At 40.9% G+C, this 23,653-nt stretch overlaps 1 protein-coding gene across 2 annotated transcripts in view; it reads left to right on the plus strand.

The window, feature by feature from the left end:
- samd12 (sterile alpha motif domain containing 12) overlaps positions 1 to 23,653 on the plus strand; it is a 112,391-nt gene that overhangs the window by 31,420 nt on the left and 57,318 nt on the right. For both annotated transcript variants that reach the window (XM_073483955.1, XM_073483954.1), the window contains exons 3-4: positions 1,868 to 1,997; positions 17,806 to 17,946. In XM_073483955.1, the coding sequence (XP_073340056.1) occupies positions 1,868 to 1,997; positions 17,806 to 17,946 (271 nt within the window). The remainder of the gene's footprint in view (positions 1 to 1,867; positions 1,998 to 17,805; positions 17,947 to 23,653) is intronic.

The raw sequence follows: 23,653 nt of genomic DNA on the forward strand, positions 1-23,653 counted from the left end.
AGGTGCCTGTGGTTGCTTGTTAGTAATCTGGCTGTTTGGGGCAAATAAACACAAACGATCCCCTGGTCAAAACACAGACTATTAAACAGTCTCCATTTCTGATGAAAAGCTTTCTGAAAGCAATATTTAGTTTTGTAGGTTATCTACGCTAATTTGCCAGCTTTGCTTGGGTTTAAACATTGTTTGGGATAATGTAAGTCCACAACTCCACAACATACAGTACATAACAAAGGTCTAGCTGTTTTTAGACATTTTAATGCAGAACTCTTACATATCACATGTTTAAAGCTGTCCATTCTATCTACATATCTGAAACCAAATGATCTCGAATGTATCCCAGTGGAAATGTTCCTTTAAGGCACCAGTCTTTGAAACTATTTTAGAAACGCTTCACCATCAAATTGAGCCAAATCCCTTGACTGCCATTTCAGCCTTTGACTTGGATTTGCCGAAGCATGAACAGGTTTGCTTTTACTTCTTTACCGGCTTGTCAAGTTATCTAACCTAAGTGAAAGGAGTCTGCCTCTCCTTCCCACACACAGTGGATCAGAGACATTATGTCCTGGACGAATCCTCGTTACAGTACATTTCAAGTGCGGTGCCTCCATTTTTGAAAAACCCACTGAGTAGCTACCTTTAGCCACCTTATTTCTTATTTATTGACTATATTTTTCTGTTACAGATATTTTCCCTCTATTGTTGTTTATAATTTTAATTTTGTCCATCCATAATTTAGAATACCTCCTCTGTGGTCAGCTCTGTGTTTGTGTTTGTTTGGGCAGATGGATGTGTTGTTACCTGGACGAGTGTTGTTTCATAAAAACTGAAATTCCTTTCCCTGTACAGTTACTGTTTTATCCATTATTGACAATCAATAGAAAGACCTTTGGAGGAAAGAACAAGACATTTGAAGGTGTCACCTCGGGCTCCGGGAAACTGTGATGGGCATTTTTCTGATTTTATAGACTAAAAGATTTATTGAGAAAATAACACCAGCAAAAATACAAAAACCAGGACACAAATCCCACAGAAGAGGAGCCAGTCTGCTGGATTCAGCCTCCTCTGTATAAGGCAAAGCTCCAGTCTTGTCTCATTTTTATGATGATTTTAGACAGCGTTGTTTTGCACTAGTTTGAAAAAAGAGATTTTGTGATGGTGTTGCACCATTAAAGGCAGCAATCTGTCAATAAAAGCTGCTCTAAATAATGCAGGTTTCAAAACATTCAAAAGAGGACTTTTTCCTACATTTCTACACGTTTGTGAGGATACAGTACCATTTCAGGAGAGAAACTAAATGCAAACAAAAACATTTACAGCCTCCCAGGGTACCTTTATGGTGAACAGTGTTCTGTATTTACAGTCAGTAAGAGCAACCATATTGTAAAAAGTGGATTTAAACTGTAAAATGTGAGCACATGAGTCATTTTTGAAAGATACTGTAAGGTGAATAAATAGTGAGGTGTGGATGCAAAACATACAAGGTTAATTGAACTGTACAGTTTCTCTTCAGCTTTCTATAAATGTCTTATTTTTGTATTCATTTCACTTTAAATGATTAATAATTAATTGGTCCTTGAGGGGGAAAAGGTCACACAGCAGCCAGTATGTATATATGATATGTATTATACAACAAAATCAGTCAAGTGGAAAGTCAAGTCCAGATGGTATGCTCTAACCAAAGTGTGAAAATGGTAGTTCACCAACAATTCCCCCAGCTTCAATAATACATGCACAGACAGAAGAGATCTCTAAACTGGAAAAACAGAGCCAAAGTTCACCAAGCTTGTAAAAAGAAGGATTTATATAACTGCGTCAGTAGTGTGTTGATTCTGTGTGTTTCTGACATCTCATTTCTGGTTCCTCTCAGCCGGGATATGTGAAGCTGTCCAAGCCGGTGGCCCTGTGGACTCAACAGGACGTGTGCAAGTGGCTGAAGAAACATTGTCCCAATCAACACCAGATCTACAGCGACTCCTTCAAACAGCACGACATCACAGGTACTATTTCACACTCGCACTGACCTGAACAGTGTACGTCACGGAAGAAGCAATCGAAATAAACTCTGTGTGGATTTGTGCCATTGCTGTCGCTAGGTGATTAGTGGTTGATCCTTGAGTTGTTGGAAATTGCCTGAGAAGCCAATCCACACTCATTTTCGTTGAAAAGTACAAGTACCTTGGAAAGGACTACCCACCTGGAACGTAATTTAGACCTTGGTCCCTGCTGTGGAAACAAGCTCCTCCAAAGTTTTCTACTTCTAGAACGCTCTTGTAGTGGAAATGAGCTATTCTAACAGAATCATCAACAACTCTGACCATAGAAACAGTCACACATGAAGCACTGAACAATCTTTTCACATCCGTTTCCAATTAAAACTCGCAACACTGCTCCTCTGCTCCTTATAACTCTGCTGCAATTGTCTTCTCTCATCACGATGACGCCAGATCTCATTCACAACAGCGTAACCAGGTGCACCCTGCACCCGCTGTCTGCCACCTGCAGCCCTGCCACCCGGCTCACCCGTCTGTCCATCCCTCCCTCCCCACTGTCAGAGTTGCCACTGACAACAGTTGCCACGTCAATCACTCCCCTAACGAGGCTCCTCAAGGTCACCCCGGCGCTAACGACACTCCGGTCCGCATAGTAACAGACGACCGTTAATTGCAGTGCTCTCTAGCTCTCAGAGCACGACTGATCACATTAATATGTTTATTTGTTGCTGTCGAGGACCTCCTCGACTCACTGACTGGCTGGCAGGATGAATCGCTCGGCGGTCATGATGAGTGGCGTAATGACTCACGCTCCCGTTTTAGCCTTTGATGCATTCTGACTGTTATATGTTTGCATGGAGGGTTTTGAGATTTAGCATCCTCTGTTTAATGGTGCGAAAATATGAATCTCAAGTTGCACATATATCTCATCAGCAGCACAGGGTACAGAAGATAACCCACAGTTCATTGCATGTCCGCTGAACCGCTGCTGCATTTTGGATCCATCTTCAAGTAGAAGCATTTTGGAAAATGTTGTTTTCTTTTCATTCAAGGTACAGTACAAACACTGCAGCGATAACTAATAAATCACTTGAGTCAAGTCTAAAGTTTGCTTAGAGAAAAGATCATTTTCACGTCGGAGTAAAGTTTTATAAATAACCACTTAGACGTGGTTTATACTTAGATTAAAATCAGCCGTAAGTCTGTTCTATAAATGAGGCCCGAGGACATCTTTGTTGGTCCATCTGTCGTATATGTCATGGCCCTGAGTTTAGTTTTGCGATTTTCCTGTTTTATTTTGAAGGCCTCTCCTTGTGTGTATTTTTTTTACATTGCACTTGCACTGTCTTTTTCCCCAACCTTTTTCTGTGTACACCTATGTTTCATTAGTTAATCAGTCCCTGTGATGCTACTTCCTCTCTTTGCCTCTTTCTGTGTACACCTGTATTTCATTGGAATCACTCCTTGTGTTTGCACTTCCTGTCTTTGTCTTTTTCCTGCCCTTTTTCCATGTACACCTGTGTTTTGTTTGTTATTCATGTAGCCTGTGTTTTTCCTTTGTTTGCTCACTTCTACCTTGTGAAACATGAGTCTTTTTTTTGCAGATTATTAACTCAGATCTCGTGCACAAAATAATTTCTGTTGCAGTAACAATTCAGATTAATTACAAGACACAAAGACAAAGAGGACGCTGCTCTTATCACATCTGTGCAGTGTTTGTGATTACATAAAAGAGAAGTCATGTCAAGTGCAATCATCCAGTCATTAATTTGGTAGAAATCTCTGATAAGGTCCATATCTCATAAATAACATTCAAGTCGAAAGCATCCAGTCATAACCTGTAAATACATTTTCTCTTATTAGTCTCGCCATGATTAGAACATTAGATCTTAGCTTCCTAATGCTATATTAGCTTAACGACCTGTGTTTGTTGTTAGGCTTTAATGATTTTTTACAGGATCACACAGGAGAAGAGAGGGTTAACCAAATATGCATGCGCATAGGGCGCACGCATACACACACACACACACATGCAGGCTTTCCTACTGGCACAATTAGGAGATAATGACATGCGCAAAACCTGCGAGTAATTCAGTTTGTCTTCACATCGAGCATTAATTAACAGAACCCAATTAAAACAGGCCAAGCCACACCAATTGGGCTCACAAGGCAATTTGCATCCCAATCAATCTTTGAAATATTATGCAGATATTTTTTTTTTTCTGTTTCTACGCCCTATTAGCATAAACAAGGGAGGAAACAAATGATGAATGGAATATTGTTGTGGAAAACAATCATGTGTAGACAAACAAACAGTGAGTGTGAATACATTTAGAAGTGCATGCAGGCGTGCATCTGAGAATATTTGCTCAGTGTGCTTTTAATACGCTAGCTCTGACCCTTGAAGATTGGGCGTGTGTTTGTGTGTGTGTGTCTGCATGAATAGGCCTGATTTTTGTTTTTCAGCACATTGGATTCTCCAGACCGTAGCTTTCCTTTACTGTATTTTCTGTCCAATCCATCCATAACAAAACACTCAACCCTCTTTTCAGCTGCCAGCGGCACTCAATCTCACTTGTCTCGGCAATGTAGTCATCCCTTCATAAAGTAGCAAATCAGTAAACAGTCTATTCCAGATCATAATTCAAACAGGCATTTGTGTCCTCCCTCCTCTGACATAAAACAGCGGCGAGGGAAATGCGTTTTACTGCGTATCTGGGGCTGGTGCAACATTTTTAACGTCGAATGACTTCAGTATGCAGCAGCTGCCTCCCTGCTAGGCTCCTGTAACCTCAGCCAAAGAAATCAATGTTTCCCATCCTCCCTGCAGCCTCCACTGCCAAGAAACCCTTTCCCTCCCTCAATCTTCACCTCCCACCCCCCCCAACAGAGACAGCGCCGAATTTGACTTTAACACCCAGCTGCCATTAAAAATGCATTAAAGCATATTACGCCATAATTAGATATTAGTCCCTAATCTGTTGTAATTACGAGGACGAAGCTCTTTTGGTGAGAGGAGTAGCTCGCCACGATAAATTAGTTAAACACACAATTTCCGATACCTTAGATGTAATCAGTGCAGAAGGTGTGATGACATAGGTAATCAAAAGTAAGAGGGTGGAAGCGAGGAGGGTGAGTCACGATTAAGTTATATCTTCTGTCAGAGAAGATCATTACATCACAATGAGGAAATTTAGAGGCTCTCTGAAAGCATAAAAAAAAGCCGAATTAGATGCAGCTGTAGAGGCTGGCTGAAGAAACTTCCCAATGTGTAAAGACTCACATTTACAGGGCTGGTTCTTGGCAACAACAAGCTGTAGATTATAAATAGTTACACTGGTAACACTTTGTATAAGTGTACACATATTTACCATTAAACAGTTGCTCATTAGCGTGCATATTTGTTGCATACTGGCTCCTTATAAGTCATTATAAAGCAGTTTACAACATACAGAACGGTCGACCTGTAAACAGATGGTTTATACATCAATGGTGTTTGTAAAAGTCTTTAATATATTATTGTTGAAACTTTACATGTCTTTAGGTTTAATTTTATCTTATGACATCGCTGCACTCTGGCTGGGTAAGGCACAAAAACCCCTTGGTTAGGGTTAGGAAAAGGTGATACTTTAGCTTAAAGGTGCAGTATGTAAGAATTTGCCAGCAGTCTAACTCAAACTCCAAACAAAAAGGGGGCAGCATATCACCAGAGTAACCGCTAACTGCTGTTAACTAAAGCGACTGTTGGCTAGTAAGCTCGGTAAGCCGTGCATCTAGCCATCTAACACAATAAATAGGTGTCATTACCTCAAAAATGCTGTATTTTCACATTCTGTTGATCACTTTAGTCAATTTTTAAATGCTTTCCAATAAAACTCTCACATATTGCTCCTTTTAAAATACCTGATTTTGTTCACCACATAAAAACCCTTGTGAAAAGTACCCAAGGTCTTGTTGAAAACACCAGCTTGTAGCCACAGACGCAACTGGAGATATTTTGACTTCCTGTCAAAAATATCAGTTGTTTCGATGCCACAAACGCAGCTGGAGATGGTCCCAAGGTCTCTTTAAAAAAATATTCAGCGGTTTCACACTTGAAAATGTTGAATCACAGCCTCAAACTGTGGTCACCAGCTTGGCAGCCTTCTCTCCTCACTGCATCTCCACCACCATCCCAAACCAGGAACGAAAATATCGTTTCCAGGACATGTTGTCTTGAAAATTGTACTAAAAGGCGAAGCAAATTAATAAATTGAATTTTCCCAATTAAGTTGTAAACCAAACTTCTCGTTCTTCTTCTTCTTTTATATTTTTTTTGGCAGATTAGATGCTTCACAGCAGGCAGGACTGCTTCGTACGTGGCAAATAAGCTCTATTCTGATTAAATGCTCGGGAAATATAAACGCACATCTCATCAGATTGCTTTATTTAGCGTCCATGTAAACAGCTCCCTTGGAGCCACCAATCAGAATGATTTCAATGACATTGAAGAATATTGTCCGTATAACCAGAGCTACTGTTATATTTCATTTTCATTATTCAGTGCTATAAATGAATGCCAAATTAACAACGTGAAATAGCCCTCGGACACTGACAGATAAAGTCAAAGGATCCCTGGACACAGACTTATAAAAGCCACCTTGTCCCTCCCACATACGACCAACTCAGACTGAACGAGACACAAAACAACATTCGGAGATTCAGTAGGTCTGAGAAAAAATCGAGACAGCAGTGCAGTGTGGATTGGGACCTGGAGGATACCACTCCTCCTATCATCCATCATTTAGCCTGTTTTTCCTCACGCAGGAATACTCCAGATAAATGAATAACCAGCTTCATAATATCCACTGATGTATAGTGTCATAAGGCCTTACTCTGAATAATTAATAGCCTGTAATATTAGCGGTTTAATGAAGAGTGGCTCACACTGTACCACTTCAGTTCTCTTAAAGCGAAGAGTTCAACCCCCTCTGGTTCGCCGGATCCATCAACTCGCCACTTTTAAAAATAACAACAGGCCGTGTCGCTGCGGTCGTGATCTCCTCATCCACTGGAAGGCCTCACACTGGGTATGAAATGTATATTTGATGAGCCAAGGAAAAAAAATACAGGACGAAAGGTGACAAACGCTGTTTTAAAACCAGACGAGGACAACCGGCAACAGGCCTAAACAGCACTTGAGCGATGAGACAATGAATTCTGCCGGCGCCACAGACTGCTGTCATAAAAGCGCTGCTGTGTAATAGAGGAACAGGCGTATAGTGAATGACTGGAATGCACTAACATGGCTGCGTGTCAACTCGCGGGCCACAGAACAGCTCCACTGGTGGCCATTGTTTTGTGTAATTTCCGAACGGGAAATTCGAACAGCTCGCTGCTGATGAGCTGTTTGGGGGACAATTTGATCCACAGACAGAAGGAATCGTGGTTAATGATGCCATCGGCGAGATGATTATATGGTGATGTGTAATTTAAAATTAATTACTTTTCTGCCAATTGCATGTTTTGGAAATGTCGTCCTTGCTTTTCCATATGGAGAGTTTGGAGATTAATCTTCAGGGACTGAGCGACATGCAGCAGAGCAGTTAGATAAGAATGTTTGGCTCAGTATGAAGCACGCGCTGTTAGTTTCACTTGTGTACTGATGCTGCAGATGATGAACAAAGATACTATAATATATCACATTTTTACCGTACTGGCGACATATTTTTGGGTTGTCCGTCCCATTCTCGTCAACGCCATGTCTCAAGGATGCCTTTAGGGATTATTTTTTTTCAAATTTGGTACGAATGCCCACCATGACTCAAGGATGAACTGATACGAATTTGATAACCAAAGGTCCGAGGTTAAATGTGCTGTGACATCATAATATTCTGCAAAACACGTCCACAGCACTGGAACAGCAACTTGACCAATGTGCGGAGGCATTTAACTGGGATGCTGTAATTCTAGCTCTCTCTATGTTATTCCCTTTTTCTAACATCTGTCAACCGCTGTAATCTAAGACAGCGTAATAATAGGGGCCATTGTGGGTTTAAAAAAAAACGCTGAGCCGGATATTATATAGTCGGAATATAGCCAATATTCCCAGACAAAACAAGAAATTTCCGAGATTAAAGTTGTAAATTTACAGGAAAAACTTTATTATGGTCTCAGATTGAGGTGGTAAATCAAGCAAAAAACCTGAGTATTAACTGAGATTATAAACTTGAGAAATTAAAGTCACAAATTCATGATAAAACTGGGTGGGGGGGTTTAATACATCACGTATTAACATGTTTGTTAATATTTTATGCCTGCAGTGAAAGATCGAATCAAATTTATACTTTGCAATTCAAGGAAATATTCATGATTTTATCCCAGATTCCACGTCTTCATATCACTTTGAAGAAATTCCTCCAAATCACTATGTTGTTTTCTTCTGATTCACGTCAATGTCTCTTCAAAGTCCAGATACTCGATATGATTCGACGGTGAGAGAAAGTTGTTTCTCCCAAATTTATGACTTTATAATCTCAGAGAACATTTGAGTATTTTTCTTGAAAATGTACCGCTTTAATCTCAGGAGGGTTTTTTTTCTAGGAATATTACCCCCTTCATCTGGCTCTTCAGCTTTATTTTACCTACAATGACCCTGATAAGCCATCATAGTAATCACATGACGCCAGAAAATAGAATAATGCACTCTTGATATTCATGTCATTACAGCTCTTGTCCCCAGTGAGGCTGCTGTAATGATCATAGCAAGAAAATTACAGATTTAGTCAAAGACGACCCATCTCGTGACCGATATGTGGTCATGTGATTACAGCCTCAATCACAGTAATCACACTGTGCTGAGTGCCTCCCAACAGCTTTCACCAGCTCCCTTCAGGACACAGGAAAAGGCTGAGACCAGGCAGCGCCTCAGTGAAGCCCGTAGGCACGTGTGTGGTTTATTTTGCTGCTCATTCCCACACAGACGCTGTAACTAAAGCTTGATGATGTACCTGCATGACAATTACTGCGTCCACGTTGCCCTCAGAGCTCAAGCTGCATGCCCTTATTAAGTTTATATAGATAGGCTGAGATGTTTATTTATTTCATGACTTACAATTAGGGCTGGATGAGGATGATGATCCAGCGTTCCGAACTGGAAGTTGTGCAATCACAGAAGTTTGAATGAGGGGCATTTAGCAGGCAGAGAGGATCTTAAAAAATAACTACTGCGTTTCATCAGGGAGTTGTTTGTGTTTTGGGGTTTAACTAGGTGGAGCTTATATTCTGTCAAAACTCGACAAACAAACAAAAACATCTTTACAAATGCCCCTGCCGTTCACCAACAAACACAATGGGGTGTGCAAATACAAAACACAAAAAATATTTTTCATTGATAATGCTTTATAGTGTATATATAGTGTTACGGTGCACTGCCTTTACTAAAATGTACGGTAGACGGTACTGACGGTAGATGATAGATGCAACCATGGCAGAATGTTTCTCGGGGATGGGCCTCACTGATCACTAGAGTTGCACAATTAATCAAAATATAATAAAGATTGTAAAATGACCAAGTGCAATATTCAAATCGCAAAGAGCAGCAATGTTTTTTTTCTTTTTTTATTAAAGTAAAATGTCACATCATCAACATATTAATAGTTTTTTCAGAAATTGTGATGCAAAAATTATCATTTCGACTAATCATATCGCAATATGTCAAAATAATTGATAATTTTTTCGACATTCAATGCAGCCCTACTGTACAAAAACACAACTATAACTTAAATCACTGATTTTGGTATAAATCAGTTTAATTTGTTAAGTTTTGGCATGAAATTGACCCCATACTACTGGGGTGAAGCGTAAAATCAGGATATTTCTTGCACTGATTATAAACATTTGTTTTTAATCCATATACAAATTCTTGAATTTTATGGAAGTGCATCGCTTAATTGCTGGAGGGTTATCATCTGATAATATTTATCACCAAATGGCAAGTGTGTGCAAAAACAATTCAAACTGATGTGCTTGGACATCAATTGTGTCCCACTCTTATCCATTATACAAGACTTCCATCTTCATATGTGTAAATACAAAAACTTAAATAACAATTTTTTTGTACATTTTCAGTGATGAAATAATATAACGCAAACAAGATTTAACAGTATAGCACATTCCAGACTTTGAGGCAACTGAAAGTGTATCACACGAGGCAAAGAAGTTCATTAGAACAACATTTAAAACCAGTTAAAATTCAATTAAGGCAACAAAAATGCACCAGGGAACCCCAGGGCACAGGAGTTTTCAACAATAACATGAACATCATCATATCATCTAACCTATATCATCATATAAAAAATAACCTGTAATAATAATACAACAAGATATGACAGGATGTAAGCTGTCTTAAATCTCAGCCTGCAGTCCCTCCATAATAACCACAGAAAAGTCAGAGTGCTCTGTTTAGCTCAGGACAGCTAGTTAGCTCTACAGCAAACCTCACAGTGATTTCAGTCATTTATATGGACTCCACGGCGTTAGTGAGCTCCCAGCGAGCCGTCTACAGGTTGTTAGCTGAGGCTAACCAACAGAGGTGCGCTATAATGATCAGCAAACTGAAATAGATCAGTAGTGGTGAAATCAGCATGCGGCTACTGCTGCTGTGACAAGTGGAGGAATCGAGGCAGCTTATTATCCGTGTGTGGGTGTGTGTTTGTGTGTCTCCCTGGATGTCTGGACTAGTTTCATTACTTAGACTGAGCCGCGTTCTCTCCAGGATCATAACTGGCCTCCTCTCCTGCAGTCAGGAATAGCATTAGCATCGGATCACAGGTGCTTAGCGGCTGCAGTAGCCTTTTAGCTGCAGGGCTACAAGCAACTCTGTGACTGAGACAATCAGTCACCATTTACTGTAAGGGACTTCAAGCTGCGCCACATCACAGCGAACACCAGTGAAGAATCTGCCCGGTGCTTCCGCTGCTGCTGCTACAGTCCGTGTTTTGTTATCGTCAGCTAGTCGAATCCAAAAGCTGTGATGCCGCTTTTCTTCTTGAGTGGGGATCCTATCGCATATGGCAGCAAAAAGTACACTTATTACCCAGCGCTCAACACTCACATCACTTGTTATTCTGCGCTTGACAGAGTGTAGTGCAGGTTTGGAGTGCGGCTCGCCAGATGCAGCTCAGTGACATTCATCCCCAGAGGACACACATATGGGCACACAGCTGCGTGGGAGATTTTGAGAAATGTGTGTGACCGGTGTGGAAGATTTACCTGAGGAGATGTAGTCATAGAGTACATTCTTGCACCGCATCACACAGCTGCTGAAACATGTCGGGGCTGTAAAGAGGGATTTTTTGAAGTCTGAGGGAAAAGAGTTCATTTTTGCTGCTTTTGTGCTCCAGTCGTCACTTGGTATCGAATTCTACCATATCAGTGTTATCAAAAATATATATATTTCAAGTTGGTATCAAGTTTGTCAGGACAAAGTATTTGGTAAAATTAAAATTAAAGCATTGTTCAGCCAAAAAAAATTAAAAAAACCTTTTGTTTTCATTAATTTAAAGTTGCAATTTGCAACATATGTCCAGAATTTTAGAAAAAATGTCCTAACATCATCAACAGGGTGTGAAGAAGCATCAGTTTAGACATTTAGACTGTATTGTGTTATGTTGAGAGACTATTCTTGAGAGAATTAGCGTGCTATCCAGCTAGCTACAAAGCTTCGTACCGGCAAGAGGAGATAGTCTGATATCCCCCTGCAGCTACAGCTAGCAGATATACAGTATGCCAGCTAATGGAGTAAAACTGAACAAAATAAACCCACAAAATATCAAGAAATTAAATACTCTTACTTCTGTTCTCCCTACTAAACTGAAAAATACAACTGAATTCAAGTTTTTCTCTTTTACCGAGCTTGATTCCCTCGTTAACTCACCGTAACAGTCATTGTCTCTGCATAATCGTCTCTGGTTTGATCAAAATAAATCCTCAAATCACTGAGTAAGATGTACAATAATTGACTCTATCACTTCTTGCCTGCCGTGTGTTGTAGTCCCTGAAGTTATAGTCTTGGTCGGAGCAGCTGAAAATCAGCGGACAAACTTTAAGGCCACTGGCTCCACGGCTAACTAAGCTAATGAGCTAATTCGCTAAAGTAGCTGGCCTCAGCCAAGGATAATGAGCAAAAGGGAGCAGTTGTCGGTTGCTATTGTAACATGCAGCTCCCTATGTTTTTGGAGCTACTAGTAATAATAATTGTGTAATACACTATACCATGAAACTGTGAAACTGTGATATTTTCTGCCCCACACAAGGTCACAATTAGTGTGGCGTTTTAGCTCAAAATGAACTCCCACAGGATCAGTGTGTTTGTGTATATGCATCGTGTGTGTATATGACCAGTTGGCGAATGCATCCCAGTTTATACATGCTTATATATGTGTGTGTGTTTGTGTGTGTGTGCACAGATGCACTCTAAGCTCCCATTCATCAAAGCTGCGGTTGACGTGCCAAGCTATAGCTGTAGATTACTGCTGCAGCCCAACACTGCTGCTGCTCACCCTCCACTCATTAATCTAATTCCCAGGGACAATGTGTTTGTGTGTGTACGCACATCAGCGCGTTTCTGTAAAGCATGTGTGTACACATGTGCGCCAAAAAACGCATTCAGAGCAGTGACTCTGATCTTTACTAGTTAAAATATAGCTCACGTCTGATGAGCTACATATTCTTGGATGTGAATCAGAGAGAAATGAGCTGCAGGTAACTGCCAGAATCGAGGAAATAGGTGAGAAGAAGAAGAAGAAATATTTTAAGAGTTTAGTGAAGGCAGAAGCAGCTTCCTGGGAGTTTGGATCCACAAACACCCTCACAGAAAGAGAGGAAGAAATTATTTATCTCAATCCAGGGGGGCAGAAAAGTATAGTAGTCAAGAAGCTGTCTGTATAAATAACTGGAGAGGAAGAGGGAAGCTGGCTACAGTGTTTTGATATGTGGGGAAAGCCTATAGACAGGACAGTAGATTTCCACCCACTTGTTTTTATGCACATTTTAAAATGTCTAAAAAGAGAGTCTGCGATGGAGCTGATGACATGCTGAAAAAGAGAAGATGTGAGAAAGGCTGACGGAAACAGACTCTCCTAAACACACCAGAAAGCCTCCAAAATAAAGAACATTATCATCACAATATCCTCTGTTTGAGTCCAGACGGAGTCTTTATCACCACAGTGCCTGATTAAAAACACTACAGGGTATATATCGATCAGAAGTTGCGAATGAATTCATCTAAATAACACAATGTAATTTTAGCAGCAATGAAGCACCATAATGAATCAGAGTTTCTGGGGCTCGATTAATAATTAGAGTGCAGTAGAATAAAGCTTTTAATGTCCCCGGGGGGCAAATTACAGACGGCGTTCAATAATAAAGACAAAAAAAAAAATACAGAAATGGATAAAAGCAAGAACTAATACAAAAAAAAAGATCACTGTTGTCATTATCAGTTACCAGTAACCAGTGGACACCCTGTTGCAGCTGGCAATAAAAGCACATTTTATTTAAAAAGAACCTCACGCATCTGTTTTTGCCACAGCAGGTTGTACTCCCTGTAAAGACGGCGCTGAGCTTTCAGGGAGAGTGGCAAAGACATTATTTAAATTGACACCAGTGACTTTTGAGTGCCAACTGTTTCCCAGAAGTGTTTTGTTTTTCAGACTGAAAGTATGAAACCAACAGACAGTGGCAACTGACTCAGTTAAGGAACTAGAAAACACTTTCAACGGAGGCTTGTCAACGTTAGAGGGGTATAGGATGAAGTGTTAGGACTACATGGTTGTCGGATGGAGGTTTTTCAGAGCCACACCACAAACCGAGGGTTATGAGAGCTCTCTGTTGTTTCAGTGTTTTATGATCCTTTTCTTTATAACAAGCATCAACAATCACTAGTCATTTGCTCCTGTCTCTGTAGCTAACTGGCTAGCTAGCTATCTCCATCAGATAAATGGCAAATGGCATCGTGGTAACACCAGGATTGCTAGAGTAACGCAAGTGAAATCACCAGAACTGAAGATGGCACACTGGAAATGTCCGTTCCTGTCCTTTCACATAAACGTATTTGACGTCAAACTTGATGACGGATGAGGGTCTGGACGGGTTGTCCTATTTCATTGGGGGAGATTTCAACCACTACGCCTTATAACTGCCAAGGAGGGACTCAAAAACAAGGACCAGGGGTACAAATTTGGGAATGGGATTGAACCAAAGAGCAGTCCAAGGCAAGGCAGAATCTGACACTGATATGGTGGAACAGTCTTTTACAGTTTGTCATGATACTAGGTTACAGTCCCAGACTCCCCTTAAATGATGGTAGGAGCAAGATAATTGGGTGAACTTCTCACATATTGGTGAGCTATTTGCATATAGGTTGTTGATGAACACATTTGTGTCTGTTGTTTTGCTGTGATTTTATACCGATGACACTGTGATTTCCCACTGGGACAATAAAGTCTTTTTATCATTTCATTTTGCCCAAATGTGAAGAATTTGCTAAAAGTGCCAAACATTTAAATGAATAACAGTGAAAGAGAGGCAGCATTGAAGACTCTGTCAGGTGTCAGAGAAGAAAGAGAAATGTGGATCCAATCAATATTCTGTCATAAAAGAAGCTTTATGGTGACAGGACCACAGAAGAGAGTAAGTGGATGTGTTGCCTTCAAAGACGATGATTATACACAAGCTCCAAACTAGATGCTCCTTCCTGTTAAGCGAGGGGTGGATAACACTGTCGCTGTGTGCGACTGGGTAAAATATATGTTTTGGGTCAAGAGTTAATGATTTTCTGCCGCCGCTTCTTTTTGCTGTCGTCTTTTTGTGTCGACCTGCCAAATGAACTGAGGCCACACTCTGTCACAGTGTCGGACACCAGTATATTAACCATGCAGCACAACAGCAAGCTGACATAATATTTTGTCTGCACCACCTCACGGACCAGTCGTGATCTTTTTGACATTTTTCTCATCACCTCCGCATGTGTGATGCCTTTTACAGCCAGTGCACTACTTTTCCTATAACTTCCAGATAGTCAGCTTTTCTTCAACCATCCCGTCCTCTCTTACCTCATTTATTTCCTCTGACCAATTTCCTCAGCTGTCCTCCCCCTCCTCCTCCTCCTCCTCCTCTTCCTCTCCTCATGGCCATGCTACACTGCTCAGTGTATTAATTGTGGTTTGAAAAATTCCCAGCTGAGGCTTGGTGGGATTGTTGAAGCCAATGGCTCAGAACTGCAGGGCGAGAGAATGAAAGCTTGGACTCCTTTCAGAAGCTGTTCCACCCTGCTGATACTGCCTCGTCGACCGGAAGGAGCAGCGCTTTGGCATCCACCGCCGAGAACTGGCAGTTTGTTCGCACTCATCGGCGAGCTTCTCATATTTCAGGCCTACTCAGTACTACACCTGCCCACATTAATACACTTCCTAGTTCAAGTTATCAAGCCTGATGTTTTAAAACATCCACGGGAAAACTTGTACTAAATACTTGTAATAAGCTGTTTTCAATCATAACTGGAAGGTTCTGTTTGGGGTCCTGGAGGCCTGGGCCTTTTTTAATAGCTCAGATAAGAAACTTTAATATTGTTTAAGTTACTTCACAACTGTGTTGCAAGCCGTCATAGAAGTGTTTACATCATTGATGCTTGGTGCTCACGCGCAGTCCAAGTGTATAGACAGTGTTTACCTGATATCAAACTTTTAATATGAAGATGCCAAATACATTAGCTTCACCATCTTGTTGCTGCTGTTTACATGCCTGATGCAAATTCAAAGAATGCACGCTGTGTTTATGAGTATACAGCATGTATATAAATAACTGTGAAAGTTATAAATGTTCTGTGTAGCATGAAGGAGTTACAAACTTTCTTTTCGTTTTGCAACCGTGTGTTGTATAAGGACAAATAAATTACCGTGAACATGAATTTATCTTGAACTGGCTGGCTGCTGGAATTAGCCACATGTTTAAAGATAACGTTTGGCCTCAATTATTTAATAATAAATAAACAATTATTTGGGACCCAACACCATTTTTAGGAAAAGATTCTGCACCTTTCTACAAGCTTTGGAGATTTTCTTTTTGGTAACGATTTATCTACATAAAAATAAAGGTCAATATGACCTTTAACCTAAAGGCAATGTAGAGTAACAAACTGTTTTTTTCCTTTTTTTGACCAAAGGAATATATTTGTTCTTCATCAAGCTTGAGGTTGTAGCAAAGGGAAGGATTATCCCTTCAATACTCTTTTGCATATTTGGTTTTAACAAGGTGAGGAGAACATGTGAACGCCTCACTAGGAAATCTCTGCAATATAAAGATTAGCATGAACCACCTGTTTATCTCCTGGTCAGACAGCCGTGTTTCATCTCTTGTATCTGCCGTTATTTAGGATAGACATTACTGAAGTAGAGAAAAAGCGAACCTCTGTTGCCATGCCAATCTATCTTTGGTTATAGGATGAGGTGCCAAGTGATGGTTGGTCAATATTTATAGACTCATAACAGCATGCATTATGCGCACGCTGTTTTTTCTTCTGTCAATTTGTACGTCTCCCTCACCTCTTTCTCACCTCTCCCCCAATGTTCCCGCCCTCCGCCTCGCCTTTGATTCATCAGTCCACTTTCTCTTTCCACCTCACTAATCTTTGTCCTTTCCATCTTCCCGTTTAATATGCTCCCCTCACTTCTGAGCCTTTATGGCGCTACTTAGCTCCCGAGTGTTTATGTAATGGGTACTTTCACTACCATTTTGCCATGAAGCATCTTAACTGTGTTCGGCATTCTACCCCCAACTGACTGTAGCGCCGTGCGAAGAGCTTCTTTTAGTTAAGGCGGGAGAAAATTGGCCTAACGCAGTCGTTTGCAGGTTATACCACTAACGTTTAAGGGTACTTACCTTTTTCCCAACGACTCCCTTTTGTACAGTGGCAGCAAAGTTGCGGCGTGGGGCTCTGCGTGCCCTAACGACCCGCGATAGATCGTCCAAACAAGTCGAGATACGTGAAATTGTTTTGAAAGGGTGTTGAATAAGAGAAAGAATTTAAAGATTTTATTTCACTCTAATGATCTTAAAAATGAGAACGAGGATGAAGAATGTGAAGGACTTACTTTCATGAGCCTACCAGGACTGATCTTTCCCTTGGTTCTGAACCAATAAGAGCCCTTGCCCGGGCAGCCATCGGGGCAGAGGAGCAAAGCGAGCTCTCGGGGTCTATCCTAATGCCTCGTAATTACCCTGAATTATCATCCTATCTGCTTACCACCCCACATGTTACAAAGGCACTCATAACAAGCGTTGATAATTACACCACACTCTGCTCGCCTTCTACCAGCAGCCCAAATCCCTGCCTCATAGAAACTGATTGGATGATTAAATTATGGATTTTATACAAGGATTTGCAATTAAGTAAGGAGCTGTGAGGGATTCCTGCTCAGGGGATGTACACTACTGATTTTTATATAAAACGTGTGCCGTGTTTTAGAAGAATGTGCTTCACATTGAGTTGTGCTCGGCTTGATGGAAATTTCACATAATAGAAAAAGGCATTCACAAACAGTCTCTATGTCAGGAGCAACCTTGAAACGCTCATACCAAGCGCATTTTGCGTGGCTGTAATGTGCGGCCATGTTTGTTTGTGTTGGTTCCCTGTTCTTCCACTGACATAAATGCTTTATCCGAACCCTTTTAGAGTGTCTCCAGCTGTGCATATTGAATTCCCACTGGGATCCGGCTCCTTCTGGCCCTCAACCTTTACCCTTGTTTTCATTTATTTATTTATTTTTTTGTTTAGGGCGGGCTCTGATGAGATTGACAGACAGAAAGCTGGAAAGAATGGGCATCATGCAGGAAGCCCAGAGGCAGCACATCCTGCAGCAGGTCCTGCAGCTCCGCGTCCGGGAGGAAGTCAGGACCCTTCAACTTCTCACACAAGGTAGAAATCTAACGTTTTCACCCATTTTCTACCATAGCATATATAAAACAACGCTAGTTTGTTTCATTCACTATATAATTTGCTCACACAAGCTTGCAAACACGACAGGTTTTTAGAGCACATGCTGTTTCTGTTTGTCTCCCGGGTAAAGATTCTTCACAAGGAGAGCGACATCTCACACTCTGATAAATGTTCAAACCATTTACTGTGCAGCATTTATGTGCATGCCATCTGTAGTCATGGCAATCACTGCATGTTTTAAAGCTGGCAGTAAAGTGATGAATCAAAAATGATTATGCAACCACAAGAGTTATGCACTAATTTTCTCATTTGGTATCTTCTGGTTTAAAATGAACACAGACAGCTTTATGGCCTGAAGACGCCTTAAGGATTTAAAACACAGAAATTTAAAAAATGTAATTTATTCCAATGGAATTGCCGGTATCAGAGGATTCGCCCGAGAAAATGAATCTGCGCGAACTTGAAAGTTAAACTTCGGCACACAAATTTGTTCTGTACACCACTGTTTTATTGGAATAAATAATGCGCAGAGAAAATAGAGATAAATTATAGGAGCAGGCTAGTTAGCCCATGTAGCTTGTCAGCTAACAAGCGCTGCGATTAGTCACTATGTCACCAAGCTTGTGGCCCCTCATATTTCGTGTGTATAAGCCAATGTCGCTTCCTGGTGGCTGCCATTTTGAGGGTCGTTATTTTTACATTTGTCCACATGCAAATCATTGCACCACAGCACTATGAGTGGTTAAAGACTCAACATGGGCGCCTTTAAGTTCAACCACTTTCCTTACCTGCACCAGGGTGGGAAGTGATTATTCAGAATGTTGAGCTGTGAAGGTGTTTCATGTTTCAGGATATCTGTAGAGTCTAGAGACTATCCAAGACACTCATCTGCACAATATGTGTAGGTGCTATTTCACTCCAACGCAAGCACGAGGATAATCAGTGCTGGCACGTCGACAGAAGAACAAATACCTTCAAGATTTTGTAAGCAATGCTTTGAGACTAATACTTTAAAAAGGAAACAGAGCTGTGTAATGTGTAACTGTAAGCAGAGATGAGCAGTTTATTATGTTTGAAGAATATTCTATTAAAACCCCCCTAGTTACAATGCAGAGGGGCCCCTCTCAGTGTAATATTATTATGTTATTGGATCAATATTATTATTACATCAAGCTGTTTTATGTTTCCTAATGCTGTTAGTATGAACATCTGTAATGAAGCATCATATTTTAGAAGGTGATCGTCTTGTTTTGTATTTAAAATCTTCCTTTGAAAAGTAACTAGTAGCTACACCTGTTAAATAAATGTAGTTAGATAAAAATTGACATTATTTCCTAATGTGGGAATACTTAAAGACGTAACATGTAACATTTCTGCATTAAAATGTCTAAAAGACTTTGTTATATTGTGTTGAGTTGTGTTTACAACAGTGTTAAACCCAGAAAAATCCATCATTTTATCAAGGTAACGCTACATTTCATTTGGTCACCTGTCGCTGTAACATCCGGGGAGAAATTCGGAGAGTGAGGAAGGATGTTGGCACATGTGACTAAACATAAAATGATTAAAATTGTAAATCGTCAGTGAATGTTTCCATCAGACAGATTTTCATCTGCAGTGGTGGTCGTTTGACATTGAAGACAACAACTCCCATGATCCCTCGCTTCTTGCATCTTTTGTTTTGTTTTGAAAATAACATACTGTGCATTTAAGTGCCTCAAAAGTGAAAATAAGTGCAGCGTTTGAGTAAATGTACCCAATTACTTTCCACCTCTGTCTGTCAGTAGAAATCCAAACCATAATGATCAAAAATTTAACATGCCATATATTCACACGAGGCACTATATATATATATATATATATATATATATATATATATATATATATATATATATATATATATATTTATATATATATATATATATATTTATATATATATATATATATATTTATATATATATATATATATATTTATATATATATATATATTTATATATATATATATATTTATATATATATATATATATATTTATATATATATTACCTCTACTAATTTGTCCTTTCATCAAAGACGCAAGTCATTCGCTCCACCAACATTCAACTCTGCTGTTTTCTGTTACAAAACAGACCCCCGTCCTCCTTCCTGTATCATCTTTTCCTACATGCACACTGTGGCACCCTGCAGTTTGTTGCTGTAACCTCATTTCTCTGCTCTCTACTCAAAATTCGCTTCTCACTTTGCACGTTGCGTCCTCTGTAGCGTGTTTTATAACAACAGCCGGCCGCTTCTCGCTTTCTACATCTCGCCCCGTGATTCTTAGCTTCCCTTGTCTCTTCCTCAGCACATTCTAGCAGCTGCCCTCCTCCATCATCCGCTACGAGCAGCACTTCGCACCACCGCCACCACTTCCATCAGCACCCGCCTGCCCACAGACTGTCGAGCGGGGCTCTGCCGCGGGGGCCGAGAAACAAATTCTAGGGATCTTTGTCACTCCTCGAAAATTCTTGGAAAACATTTGGAGGGTAATAAAGCAGCGGCCATCCCCCCGCTGCTGTTTGGGTCCCCTAGCAAGTGGAGAATAAAAAGAGAAAGACGGAGAGAGTTTAGCTGAGTGATGATGCTTTGCTAAGGGCTACTCGCAGCCTCCCGTCCCTTCCCTCCTCATGCTTTCTGTCTCATCTTCGCCACTCTTCCACTCCTCTCCTCTCCTCTCCTCTGTCTCCTCGGTACTGATGATATGAGAGGCGACAACCCACCATCCTTAGCAGCTACTGGCTGCTGGCCTCAGCAGGAAGCAGCCTGTTGGATGAGCCTTCTGGGCCTCGGAGAGAACGGACAGAGGGACAGAACAGACTAAAACTCGGTGGATGACGTAGGGAATGAGGAAATAAAAGAGAGAAGGTGTAGAGGTGGAGTCTTTTTTCCATTTTTAGTTGAGAAAATTGGGTGTACATGTTTTCAACTCATCACAGGGAGTAAAAACAAATTGGTGTGAGTGATGATAGGGTCTTGTAAGGAATAACGAGCAGAAATATCTTGTTTATTTGATGTTTTTTGCTTCAACATAACCATTATTTTTCCTGTATTTAGCAGCTGTATCGCTAAAAGTACTGATGGCATGGTGAGGAAATTGGGACAGCGAGGAAAAGGCGGAGAAGGAAACAGAAGTATTTTGAGTCCCCAATAAGCTGTTGCTTCTGGTAATGCTTTTGGCAGGGAGGGAGAAACTGTAAGGAGAAGCGATGTTGGAGTGTTTTGCGGGCCCAAAGACGCACTTCCTCGAGCTGTTGCTGGAGGGGAATACAGCTGTAACCAGTGAGGAGCCGAGCCAGCGAGAGAAATGAAGTGAGAAGGCAGCAGGGAGCGGTGCTGAGATGATGGAGAGAAAGACGAGAAGGTGGAGGGATGGTGAGAAGAGTGGGGAGAGGGGGAGACAATAGGTGACAAGAAGGCAGGATGAGAAAAGCAGTGTAAGACAGAGAAGAGGTGAGAAAAGGAAAGCCTCCTCCCTCTGAAATTTGACGGGAGGCAAAAACATCTCTATATCTATGAAATATCTAAATATAACTCTTCTATAGAACTGGAGGTGTGGGATTCAAATAATGGCTGAGTTTCCTGAATGAACTAAAGACATTTATTCCATGAGCGTAACACAGAGAGAGAGAGTTTTCCTTCTTCACAAAAGTATTGTTTTTATCCATTATTTTTTCCAACTTCTCGACTTCGCTGGGGTTTTGTCTTCATCAGTAAAATGCAACTTCCTGCAGATGTTTTCACATTAAAAGTCTAGCAGGCTTTAATGCCATTTGAGCCACTGGAAGACATTAAATGTGACACAGGGTTACAGTCTAAGTGGAATAAATTGGTGAGTTATAACCGTTTAACAAAAGTAGTGAATCTGATAGAACTGATGGGATAAGCATCGTGGAAATGTATGTTAACTTGAAAATATCAAGACAGGAGGTAAACAGACCTCACACGTCTCCAGTTTGTCGGGTATCAATGATTTTGACTCTCTCCATAGCCGGGTAGCCACTTAGCTACATCCGTAAAAAAAATAGTGACAAAAAATTGGCCGCACAAAAGCATAAAAAGAGTACAATCCATATCCTGATAAAGTTGTGACGCTGCGTTGAACATAAGTAAAATCAGAATACGATCAATGACGAACAAAATATGTTTACCAACAATCCTAAACAACCATATAGTTCAACTGTGAAAGCAGCTTATTACAACCCATATTTACGTGTCTTGTTAGGCAGCGACCTCTAGTGACCAGTCACTACTACAGCTGCAAAGGAGGAAGTCGGGTGAAGTAGTACAAAGAGCAAGAAAGGTCCACACAGGGAGGAGGTCAGAGGCGTGACTTTTCACCCAGGAGACCGCTGTCGTTGATGACACTGACACAGTTCTGCAGGCCGTTGGAAGTCGACTGACAGAAAATCGACTGCTTTCAGTGACATTGGTGGGACTGTTGGGACAAAACAAAACAAAATGGCCCCACCCTTCAAACAGGAAAGCGGCACACCAACACAGTGTCAGGCTGAATGAACGAAACGGCAGATTAGTCTCATCACTGCGTTAGTCTGAACTCAGCGCTCCCTCCATGTTTGTCTATCAGCAAAAAGCAACAACAGATTAAAGTGTCACGATATCAGTCTTATTACAGGATGATAAAACATATATATATAAATATAATGTACAAATATGTAAATGTATGGTTAATGGAGACGAAGAAGATAAGAGAGAGAGGTGGACCATCTATATAGAAGGATGGACATGGTGAGATACAGAGAAAGAGAGAGAGAGACATACACTGTCTATGAAGAGAGAGGGTGCACAGGAGAGCGCTGGAGCGAGCGAGGTACACAATAGAGAGAAAGGCAGGAGAGCGGGCGAGGTGTTGTAATTACTGCAGTGTACCCAGACAGAATTAGCTAGACGGACAGTGATTAACCTTTAAGGCTTGCTGGGCCATGGGAGGGAAATAATTAGATTTCCCCTCTCTCTCTCCCTCCCTCTCTCTCTCTCTTTGCCATGGGGACGGTGGAGGGTGAGGGCTCATCACTTATTGCTTACAGTCAACAGAGAAGGGACTGAGGCACTCCAAACACAAAGTGATACCCAAACAACAACAACAACAGCGGCCTTCAGAGTTTTGAGTGGACGGACAGATAGTGGCACTTTGGAGTCTGTGCGGGGCGCAAAGCAAAAAGGGCACTCGGTTCCGACGTTTCTCTCTCACTGCTACGTCGTGTTGCGTGAAGCGTGAAAAAAGGGAGAGCTTAATAAAGAGTTCAAACTTTGCTTCCTTTCTCAACTCTGCACTCTTTGCCCAACTGCTGCATGAAGTGTGAGTGCTTGTCGAATTTAAGAACTGAAGCTGAGGTAGTGAGGCGTGGCGTGATAACAGTTCAATGACAATAAACTGAGAGAGAGAGTTTCATCCTGCGCACACGTTTAAACTAAGTGAAAATATAAATTTGTGTCTTTCCGTCCTTAACTTTCCAATTTTAAGATTGTATATAAATGATTGAGGTAATAAAGCAAGTGAGAAGTAGGGTCATTTTCTCATAAGCTTACATACAATCTGACTCCTTTTTGCAACCAATGGAGTTGCTCCCATGCTGGTCATCTGGAAGAATGCAGTTTTAAGGCTTGAGTGTACATACAGTACAATAGACA

Source organism: Pagrus major, chromosome 16 (assembly GCF_040436345.1).
Source record: "Pagrus major chromosome 16, Pma_NU_1.0".
In the NCBI taxonomy this organism is placed as follows: domain Eukaryota; kingdom Metazoa; phylum Chordata; class Actinopteri; order Spariformes; family Sparidae; genus Pagrus; species Pagrus major.